Genomic DNA, 12,705 nt, shown 5'->3' on the forward strand with positions numbered 1-12,705 from the left:
TATTATTCAGGACTCTATTGAGTACACAAATATTAACATATAAGGTCATCCCAAATGCCCAGATTCAGTAGAACAAGTGACTTAAATTCATGAAAAGAGAGTATTGTAGGGCTAATGTAGGTCTCAAGAACAAATTAACAATCTGAGTCGTAGTATATAAGTACATATTATACATGAATAAAATATTAATTATAACTATTTTATTTGATCGGTGAAAAGGGTTAAAGTTGTTGTAAAAATTGAATCGCCTCAGACACGAAAACATCCACAGACATTTCGGCGAGCCATGATTTACCGGAATTATTTAATGCCAGAACAACACTGCGGTCTGGGTTATAAATCCCCCCCGGTATTCGCCAGGAAAGCGGAGACGACAGCTTTCAAAATTGTTCCCACTTTATCATTTCTTATCGCATTGAACATTCCTTAACAAAGAATGGAGAATGGAGAATATATAAATGCGAATATATAAACTCTGCACCAGCTACTTTGTTCGATGCGATGCGATGCGATGCTATGGGGGAAAACTGCGCGTGTTTCTGACTTGAGAGAAGATACATACATAATATGGGTGTTATTAAATTTACCACTTAATTAGAACATGATAATTCGCATTTAAGATTCATTCTTTTTAATAATTAACAGTTCATTCATAGAATCATTTTAAAACAAATTATTTTTTTCTAATCTAAATGATATACTGCATAAGCAAGTTTTATATAAATTCATTGATTTTGGACTCAATAATATTCATTATTAATAATATCAATTCATTATGAAAATTTGAGTACTTACCCAGACATCTGAAAGGTTTGATCCACCTGGCGGTTTTGCATTTACCCCTGGACTGAGATCCAGGCGTCGATCCTGCTCTGCACCACGATCCAATCTTAAGGTAGTGACTACTCTCAACTATATTTGTAATATCTCTTTTGGGATATACCTTTAAACATAAACAACAATTATTTAAAACATAATGCGAATTAATTTACTTACAATTGTATTTAATGAATTATTATCGGTAATTAATTAAAATAACTCTGAAATACATTTTGGAGTTCGTTTATTTGACACCTAACAATTATTAATGATCATTTGCCCGACAATTAAAACTAAAGCTGGATGAAATATTTATCAATAGTGAGTAAATTGCACCATGCCAGTTCATAAATATTAATACAATATAGGGGTTATGATTAGAATTGGAATATATTAAATGTATGAAGCATAAGGCCCAATTCTTCTTATAATTTTTTTAAAGAACATTAATTAATTATGAAAACGTAGTAAAATTTAATCAAGAGCAAGAAGAAATTGGGGAAACAACGAAATAAGGGAGAAAACTTGAACAAGATTAAAAATTAGGAAAAATTTAAGCCTTTGTAAATTCATTAAATTTATTAAAAGATAATTAATTATTTACTGAAATAAACCCCCATTATTATTATTCGTAGTTTATCATTTTCAATAAAACTAAAAATGATTACAAGTCACTCATAAAAGAACTTCAAAACAACTCAGTGACTATAAATTCCAGCAACCAACACAAATTCCCGGAACAATACGGTAAAATAGCTTAATTGAGCCGAATACGGCGACATAAGCGCATTAATTCAAATTAAATTTTGTAGAAATCAACGGCAATGCACAGTCGAAAAACGGACGCGCCACTGCACTGGTGGGGTGAGATTTAGGGGATGACGCACGAACCGGAAAATCCTTTTCATGGCGTGCACGCTCCCGATATCCTGAAACCAGGAATGATTCACCTGGTGAGCTTTTCAGGCGAATTGTTTTTTCGAAAGTATGTTGTAGCTTTGTATGCTTTGATTGGACTCCTGGAAATTTCATTATGAATCACGCACGTATCGGGTCGGAATTATGATTCTCGCTACAGTTTTAGTTTTCGTTGAATATTTTTAAAAAATACGAAATGGTGCATTTGACACACCTTTACACACCATTACCTTTTTATGTTGTTGTTGTTCCGAAACAATTAATTAATAAACAGTATCAGAGGAATGAAAAGTCAGAATTCATCGTATATAACGTTCCAGTCTCTTAACTGAATTCGTATAGAATTAATTCGTTAGGAATCTGGAACATACCACACTCATCAATAGTCAAACGACTTAAATATAGAGGAGGAATGTATTATTTTATGATTTAAAATTGTTTTCCTGTCGTAAATTATTCACTTATGTTTAGACAGCTTGTTTTTACTTTTAATTACTTGATTCTCTGGTAAATACTAACTTTCAAATTTAAAATTTATGACAATTACTGAGTGCTGAACTCAACATCACTTAAAGTAATGGTCATAATGAATAACAAGAGTAATTAGATGATTTGAATTTTGTTCAAAAAGTGATTAGATTTGGCTTCCTACAGTATCTAATTTACTAACCTGATCGAGATAAATAATAATATTTCATTAGAAAAGTCATTTATTTATGCATTCAACGGCACCCAATTCGTTTCGAATGAATGAAAGAATAAAAATAGCAGAGTTACAACTCAAGAAAGAACAATTTAATTTAAAAATGTGATAGAAAGAGGTCGTTGAATCTTCCCAGTTTTCATCCACATAAACTGTATAAATTAATGTAAAATGTATGTTTAATTGTTTGTTTGTTGGGAACCAAACATTTTATATTAAAAAAAGGTTTAGTTAAAATTGGAATTTTCGTTGGTCTTTAAATCATCATGTATAAGAAAATTAATTTAATGAATGAAGGTGAATTTTAAGTACCGTTGGAAACTTAATTTAACCAATATTCAATGAAATAAATGATGAATTGAAAAACACAAATTTGTCATCACAAAGAAGAAAGAAGAAAATAAATAGATATTACTATTTTCCTGATAAAAAAGAATGACATGGATAAATAAATTGTTATGCTCGCTAAAATTTATGAATGGCCATTTTAAAAGTTGGAATAACTCATTAGTCAATTAGTAATCCACATCAGTACCAATTTCAGATGTTAGAGAGATTTATTGTTCCCACAAGTGGCCTGTTGGGGATTGGAGGTATATCAATATACGGCAGCATTTAAACAAACTCACGTTGCACCGTTTCATATAAATAATAAATAAATCGTTTTAAATTCGCACGAATAGTTTGGAGGTTTTAAAATAAATTAATTTTTCAGGTTAACTAACCGCAATATTCCAGATGAATTTATTATAACAAACCGCTTTAATCAATACCATTTTCATGACGCGTTGTCAACTCCGTCACACATAAATCGTGTCGCCCGTTTATAATTCACCCGATTCCATTATTTTGGTATTGGTATTTTTTAGCTTGCTGCTATCCGATGTGGAGTTGTCGTCAATTTCCATTTAAATTCAGAAATGCGACGCCAATATCACTCTTCAGTTCCGTGTGTGAAACGATGATAATTGAAATTTAAAATTTAAAACAGGAACTATTTTTTCAGTAATTGTCATCTAATCGACGAGAAAGATAATAAAACGGAAAGAATATTAAGCCTGGAAACAGGTTGCAAAACAGCGGTAATTTATTAAACAGCGCATCATAAAGTGGGAAGTTGAAAGGAAATAAAAAGAATCTGATAAAGATAATTCAGCTGGGGAAACTGATTGATTTTACACAGTCTGTTGTTTCACTCATTATTTATAAGTCGGGAGGTGTATCAGGAATCTGTTAGTCGAGCAAACCAAATTGAATAAAACTCGTTAGAAGTTGTCTGTGCTCGAACATTAAGACATTATCATATTGACTGAGACGATAAAAGGAGCTGAACTGAGTCGAGTCGGAGTTATTTGATTTGCCGCTACTGCATGCTTGCTTCCCGAGTACCTACCAAAGTTCAAGAGTAATTCCTGTGAAGATATTTATTTTACGTATACGAATCGGATATCCAATTACCAGTGCGTAACTTTTGTCTTTTGGATCTATTCAAGATCGTTCGGAGAGTTTAATTTAATTTGGGTTCAGATCTAGAGGTCTGGAGTAGAGAAATGTTTCTGTCATGCTGCGGCTTTATATTGAGATTCATCACAGTCGCTATTTCACCAAGCGATAATTCAAATTTAGCTTACTTGATGAAGTATCAAACACTTAATAACAATAAAATATTAATTGAGTTCAGATCAACCAGCGTTAATAAAATATTTTAAAAAATATAACTTACTTTTTTGCAGTAGTTGAGTATGTCCATCTTATCCTTGAAGCAGGTGGCCTTGGAGTAGAGGTCCGAAACCCACTCGCCCTGTTCTGTCATATATTTCGGATGGTAGGCCTCCTGACCGTGCAAACCGGCGTCGCAGAGCATGGCCACTTGCGGCTCGAAGTGCGAAACCGTTCCACCGTTAAGAGCATTATTATCCATGAGACCCTGCAAAACAAACAACCCTTAAATACTTGCGGTCACTAACGACTGATTCTACTGTTGTTCTCCTCGGTCTACCGACTTGTTGACTTCCCTGATACTTATGAACTCGTGGAACCCACAAGTTCCACTTGTGGATATTTCTAATGTCATTTGTATTTTACTGCATAAATAATATTTACCAAATGTCATCATTTCAATACATCGCAATAAAACATGTAATAATATTAAAAAATTTAAATTATATGTGGCTGAGAATAATTCGTTAGTACAGTAGTTAAACTACCTCTAAGCCGTTACAATATTTTTTAAGAGTTTTTCTGCGATGCCTTTTCTGTACTTATCCAGATATATTTACTGAAATGGTTGTTGTCTTTATGCTAATTCTGTTTACGTAATTTGCATGATATTCATGAATTTTGCATGTTAACGTCTGTTTACGTTTTAGCATGTATAATCAGTTTCAGTCACCCGAAAGTAAGTACTGGAATTCTGCTCGTAAGAGATTTCGAAAAGTTTTATGCAAAAATTAATTTTATGGGATGGGGATTTATAAGTTTGGGGACGAGTTGATTTTTCCTATCTAAAATTAAATACTTATAACATATACTTTATGTTTTAATATTGTTAGTTGGATAATAAAGAAGGAACCCTTTATACCGTTAGCCTAAAAACTCTAATATCCAGATAAAAGGAATGACACAGGGAGAGAGCAGTTGGTCATGTTTATGAAGGGAAGAAACGAAGAAAGCGGTCACAGATTAAATTTATGATATCACCCCGTACACGTGTTGTAAATACAAGGAGTGTGTGGCTCTGAAAAAAGGTTTTCGTCAGTGTTCCTTAAAAGGCTCTATAAATTTAGAGTGAAAGGTGTGCTGACAAAGGAACGTTCCCTTCAAAGTAAATCTTATTCATTGGCGCAGTGTGTCCCATCTTGCTGCGAATCGATATTAAATTTTATAATAAAATATTGGCCATGAATTGGGTCAAGACAAACGCCGTAAAAACAGAATATACATAAAATTTTGCTACGATACAAACCCCAGTTTTATGGATCTGCCGAACGACCCACCGAACCACCGAACCATAGAACCACCTATTGTTAGACCTTAAAATAAATTGATAACTGTAAGTAATAAAATCTCGTGATGAATGAAGTGAAGTATCGGTTTCCCATGTTTCGAGGAAATACAACTTAACCTTATTGATTGATACATTTGACAGAGTATTTACAACTTTTTTCAAATACAATTACTCTACAGGGTAATTCATTTAAGTGATATAGAGCACTAAAAGAGATAACAATAATCAGAAATATTTTCTAATATTTTCACAAAAACAAAGAAATATAAAAATGTTGCAAACACTTATTTAAAAATTTATGTGGATAATCATGAATAAAACGCGTCGATGAAATGACGCAGAAGCAAATTTACACCGTCGATAACACGAAGGCTCAATGTCCGTGATCCCTTTGGATATTTTCCTTTCCAAATATGTTCTGTTTTGCCCAATTTGTCCTCTCACCATACGTAACGCACATGTTCGACGTCCCCATACAAACCAAACACAATGTGACCATTTTATCTGATTGATTCCTTTGTGGTTGGCCTTTTCCCTACCGTTCCACCGCTCAAGTTGTAGTTTTTTGAATGAGTGACCAGGGCAATATAATTTGAAGTTAGTGCATGCATAAGCCCAAATTGAAGTGAAAAGCTTTTCCATGCAGCCTTATTAAATAAAGTAGCATCATCCTGGAGGTGTCCTTAACAAAGAAAGTGCTGCTTTACACGGCAGTGAGAGGTAAGATACCTCTCGAGAATAATTAGACGTATCCTTACAAATTACTGTGGCAAGTTGTAATTGACACAATTAGACCTGGATAGTAGCTGGATTAGAGTTGTTCGCAACTGAGTCTAAGTCTCAGGGAGGATTCCAATTTAAGGCACGCAGTTTATAGCTGCATATTTTACCACGACGTCCCGGCTCGGATGGATAAAAATCTAATTATAGTTAATGGGGTTGAAACGAGGAAGATGTTTATGATGTTGTTACTGCGCCGAATTAACTAACAAAAGCAGGAATGACACAAATCGAGGCCAATTTATCGCTAAACATCGCAATGTTACGTGTGCCAACCGATCGATGTTGGATTTTGCCAATAAAATATATATTCTGAATAAATACGAGATAAATGTCGTAAAAAGCGAACATACGATAAAAATCTTCCTCGGTACCAGCCGTCTAGCTTTTATGGACGAAATTCGAACGGACAATCGAAGACGTGTTTGTTATTTAGATAATGTTTGCCATTTTAAAAATGTATATACATTTTATGCAATGGTGCATACATGTTACATCCATACAGAGTTCACTTGATTCATTTGGTTCACGAACTCTAGCATTATTTTATGGAATTGATTAAGTTCTGTTCTAAGGCAGACAGACAAATTGTGAAATAACACCAATTATTGAGCAACTTGATTTTAGTTGACCGTCTTCTTTTGTTGGAGCCTTAAAGCGCAGACATATTTCTAGAAATAATGACCGAAAGGAAATTTTCCGAGTGGCTGGCATTCTAAAGTCGGCAAGAAGCTAAACGCCTCGGAAAACTTTTCATAAAACTCTATTTAGAAATAACAACATCACTTCTGCATTCCGCTTACAGAAAAACGACATTATTAGTGCGCAGCGTGAAACTCCTGACTCCTCATAAATAGCATTTTAAATTGGAAATTAAAACTGCGATGAAATTGAAATGTTATTAGTGCCATTCCAGCCGCATTTATCGAGCCAAATGGAATAGCCGGCAATTTTCTGTTTTGCCGCAATTTACGATCTCTATAAAAAATGCAAATAGTCGTTAGCTAATGATTTTGCTAACGGGCAGTAGCAACGTTTTAGCACGAGGGCTTTAAATATTTATTTTGTCAGTGGATTTATCCGACCGGCTAATTTAAATTAAACGGTTTGTTTTCTTTCTAATTGAACCGTACAAATATTCCACAACTTATTCAGTGTAATATGGTTAATATTCATCTCGGTTTGATGTTGCGTAGTAACGTAGTAGTGTTGGAAACATGTATTCACCCCTTGTAACAAGGCTGATCGCTGATATTACCGAACTTCCCGCTGCTAATTATCCCGAAATGGTCGACACATCAACAACAGAGGAAATTGCGCCAAGATGGACGTGGCCCGAATCGATCCGGACGGGCAGACGGTCTGCAGTTAAATAATCTCCATTGGGCCGTTTTAAAGGTCCACTTTTCGAGGTTTAATGGAGCCCGACGCAAACCTGCTTCATCCACTGGCCAGTTAAATTACGCCCGAGTTAATTAAACTCCCCGGTCGATGTTTATATGTCGCACCGATTTGTGTGTGTGTCCCACATCCAGTATGACTTGGAAAAACTAGGGAATCATGATTTAATACGCAATTAAGACCATCTTCCTTTCGAGGACTATTCAGAAACGCCCTTAAACGTATTTTTTGTGAGTAGACTCTATTGGTTTGACGACAGTGCATTTTTAACAATAATTATTATCATTTAATGAAAAATAGAATACTTTAATATCTTTACATTATTAAAAAAGACAATAATAACTCGATTTATCAGATCTGCCGATGAAACCAAATAAAAACGAATTGTCCCTTTCGGTAGTAACATGGATGTTCACACAATATACCATAAAATAATCTTCATAGTTTTAAACATTCTTATCTGAATAACACAATTGGTCACGCTGAGATTTTACGTGTCTCCGTCCTTTGCGTAGGAAGCGAACATTTAAATTCAAAACCTGACCACATCAATATACATTTGAATTCACAGTTAATATTAACAACGAACAATTTCAGTGCAATCGAATAACTTCAATTTATATGTCACATTTTATTGTTATTTTATTAAAAAATTGCAGGGTCAATTGAAAAATGTCAATTAATTCATAATACACGTTTCGTACGTGTAATATACAATACATATATTGATATATATGTGAATCAGATCTTTGAAAATTACCACCCAATTTGTCTCATACCTAAATATATTAGCTACTCTAGTTCACTTACTTACATTTACACCACAATTGACTTAAAACTGTTCTACTATAGTTTGATTGAATTCTAGAAGAACTCAATTAAATGTAATTGACTGACTAATTTCAAATAGATGTTGTTGCTATATGCTAATTATTATAAGCAACGAAATTGTATTGATCAATTTAAAAAGTATTATTATAATAACAAGTTAAAATTGTATTGTGTTTCTTATTAATTTTGTTCTAATATTATTTATAAATTTATTTATATATTTATAACTTCTTCCCAATTATTTGAACCCATTTCTTCCCTTTGTAGATTTTAACCACCTTTTAGTGTTCATAATATAGAGATAATAGAGACATCTTTGTGCTATTTAATGTGAAATTTCCGTGAAATGTGTTACGCAAACACAGCGTAATAAACCACATGGTATAACTAATTGCAGTTCCCGAACACCTATTGGGACTTAATTTAAATTGGACCCAGATGTCCCGAAACGTTTCAGTTCCCGTAGAAGGCATAAACGGTTTATACGCTACAAAATAACCCAATTTATAACTCATACAATATTTTATAACCCGAAACCATTTAAATTATGCACTTACGGCTTTTAAACAGCAACTATTATCCCTTGATAATACTGGGAATCGCATCAATTGACTTTTTCCATTTTCTTAATCCGACACGATCATGAATTGAATTGATGAACTAGATATTATCCAAGCAATGTTATTCAATGGCGCAATTTGACTTTCAAACCCATTTCCTGATTGAACTCTCCGCGTATTTCTTCAGCAGTTGCATTATACAAAAGCTGTTTTTATGAAAGAATTCTGGGTAACTTGTTCGAGGCATCACTACTGATCGGCCATCGATTTTTCTCATTCGCAGGATTCGAATAAGGACGCAGGAATACGGAAATACCTAAGAAATAATGTTATTAACACGAGTTTAGATGGATGTACATTGGAATAAAAACGGTTTATAAATATATTAGCCAAAAAGGTTCTTTTCCTTTTGAAACAAAGGAAAAAGGATAAAGATCTGCCTTCTCGTGTTGTTTGTTTGTTTGTTAATTTACAATTAATTTTAAAAAGAATAAGATTTTATTGCATATTGTAAAACCTGTGAAAACTGATTCATTATGTTTTTACCATTATATTCTCCTTATTCTTATTATATCAAGACTTTTATTTTATCCTAATATTTATATATTTTAAAAGAATAATCTTTTCTAAACTTGCTTCTCTACTTAAATTTCTATGTTTCGTTGAGTTTTGAATTTTGTTGGGAAAATACTTATTATTTAAATAACGACCGTATACCGTATCAAAAATGATGAGTGTGTCTACTCGCATATTGAGACGGAACATCAATACCCCTTTGTAAACAAAAAGGAAAGATATACATGCAATTATGTGGGCGGGCCGAACTGACTGGAGGGGATCATTTGGTTTTGCTGCGTTTAGCATGCGGTTCGTCTCCGCAGACGTTGTTTTTAGTATATTTTATTTAATTTTTGGGATACATTTTTATTTTGAAAAAAGTAGTTTATTTTTAGAATACTTATTTTTGTTTTCGATATACCCTCAAAAAATATTTCATTTTACAGATTGAAAATTATACAAAGTTACGGAATTTAAATGGAGCATCCGAAGAACTCGAACTACATCCCTACGCATACGGAGAGTTACTAAATGCATTCGCAAAGATTAATTTACATTGTGCGCCGGCGCGCACCAGCACGGCGCATTGTCTCTGAGAGTAGGGATTCTTACTACCGGGCAAAACTTTTCTCTCTTTGTCGTGCATCCATCTCTTACAACATCCAGACACGAAGAGCATTTTTCGTACGGTATATTCGTCAGTTCTAAATCCCTTTGATGTCAAATATTCGTTTATGAAACATTTAGATAAGTATTTAGCTTCATCATCTAACAAAATTTTCATATGAGATGTTATCGTTATTCGAACGTAAAGAAATGCTGCTTGAATAAAGATAAATTGTATCTCAAACAGATAATATCGTAAATTTAGGTAATTTTGAATGTCCACAAGCAAAGAGTCAATAAAGTGAGCCGAGTGATTTTTCTTCTTCTGTCAGAACGGGTTTAAATTCAAATTAGTAGGAACATAATAAAATTGGGAATTTGTGAGTCACTGGATTAGGGGCGACAAGAGTCTCGAATGACACAACCCCTCCCGCAACATAAAACCCCATAGTTATGGAAATCAACAAGTCACAGGGGTAGATTTTACGAGAAATTTATTTCAGTCGAGCATGACACGAGTGTCGACAGCGAGAATTACGCACAAGATTAAACTGTTATTTTGTCATTTGCAAGGAAATTGTCATCGAATGAAACGGTGACAGGTTGTTTTTTACACGTTCTAGGAGAACATTTGCAATGCAAATCTGCGTCAATGAAGCTGTTGCAATAAAATCCAGCTGTCACAAAAAATACATATATTCTCTTCGCAGAGTTAATATTAAATAAATCAGATTGGTCAAGTCTAGTTTTGATATTTAGATATCAAGGAAAAGACAATACCAATTAATTTCATTTCGTATTGATTCAAATTTATTTACATCACAGATAAAACGTTCGTTGTTTCTTATACACGAATATTAAAATTAAAAAATAAACCATTACTGTCAATCAAATAATTAATTTCAAATAAAGTTATTTAAGTGTGTATTTTTAAATGTAATTTATTTCTGTTGTACGCCTGAGCACTGATCATTAAGTCGAAAGCAATTCTTTTTGAGGCATTAATGAACCAATCCGAAAGAGTGGAAAGGAGCAAGCCGTAATCAGAAACGAATTTGCATCACGCATGTTTGGCAATAGACGGAGAACACGCGGAAGCCATGTTGCAGGAGGGACGCAAACGAAGGACTTGATGGTGTAAGTTAAAGTCTGGCACGGCATGACTCAGACGTAGTAATATTGATTTCTGTCAGAAACTTTCCACGGAACAGTTTGTTTCGCCTCGGCAAGAGCTTTTAATATATATTCGATTATTAAAGTTGAATTGCGTCTAATGAACGCCAACACGGCGGTTTCCTAATTTGACCGCAGACGATTCATTACAACAAAACATCTGACATTCCAGTGAATGATTTTTGCACAATAAAGAACCATATTTACACATTATTAAGTATATTTTAAGGCAAAGAATTAACCGATTCTGAGCCTTCATAATGTCGTTTTTGGGAAGATACCATCAACCAAAGCGTCAAGTGTAAATGAAACTGTTTTTCTGAAATAAAATGAGTAAACACAGGAGGATTACATGAGCTTTTTAACTTTACTACTTAGCTAGAAAATTTAATTAATTATATATTAAAATTTATGTCAATTATAAATTAAATATAAGCATTTTCTATATCAGTAATGAATTATAAAATATCATCCAAACGGAGGAAAGCCTTTTACCAATCGATTTTAAATTTTTGATGACAATGCAAAGAAGTTTTTGTTGAGAACCATAAATGAAAAATGCAAAACGAAATAAATAAATTATGAACTGATTCCAACCAAGAATCCATATATGGGGGGGGTACAATCAACCAAGTCAAACAATGCCGAAGTAATCATACTCTATGTTGAATTTCACTTGAATTTATTTTGACCGTTATACAAAAAGTATTGAAGTCTAAATAGAGTTATACGTAACCCAGACAACACTCCATCTGGTTGCTACCTTTTATGGTCAATCCAATATTCGTTGAAAAATACATATTTCAAGATTTATGAAAAAAGCACAATTTTAAACATTAAAAAAGCTTTATTATTTATGTAAGAAGTAAGTAACCTAAGAACTAGAAGAACTAGTAAATTAAATAGTTTTTGATTGTTTCTTCAACATAACTTCAATATACTGCCATTACTTGTAAATAAATAATGACGCATCCGCCAAATTCACAAACCTTTCTCAATTTTAAGTTCATAAAAATAAAATTGTTTTACAAAGCTGCACTACCACATTTTAGATGAAATAGTAAATAAATTTTATTGTCTATCAAATCCGGCCTAACATCAGATAACCTAAATACATTACGGAACTGGCGTGTAAACCAGACAAACATGCTGAAAATGTTTGTTCAGATCAAACTATATGTGTATACTCAACGAGTGAGAGGTAACAAGTGGATTGCATATTACTCAGAAGACATGTTTCATTTTTTAAGTTCATTTTCCGTATCATTCAATTTGATCACATATTCATCCGATTTCTAATCAAAATTCTTCACTTAAATTAAACAACTATTAAAACTTGTTTACATTTA

The 12,705-nt window shown here is 33.2% G+C and overlaps 1 protein-coding gene across 1 annotated transcript in view; it reads right to left on the minus strand.

The window, feature by feature from the left end:
* Positions 1 to 12,705, minus strand: part of LOC109608969 (amyloid-beta-like protein) — a 36,712-nt gene that overhangs the window by 7,895 nt on the left and 16,112 nt on the right. Inside the window, exons 2-3 of the mRNA XM_020025535.2 lie at positions 4,164 to 4,367; positions 796 to 943 (exon numbers count right to left, since the gene is read on the minus strand). Of these exons, the coding sequence (XP_019881094.1) occupies positions 796 to 943; positions 4,164 to 4,367 (352 nt within the window). The remainder of the gene's footprint in view (positions 1 to 795; positions 944 to 4,163; positions 4,368 to 12,705) is intronic.

This window comes from Aethina tumida, chromosome 7 (assembly GCF_024364675.1).
Source record: "Aethina tumida isolate Nest 87 chromosome 7, icAetTumi1.1, whole genome shotgun sequence".
Lineage (NCBI taxonomy): Eukaryota > Metazoa > Arthropoda > Insecta > Coleoptera > Nitidulidae > Aethina > Aethina tumida.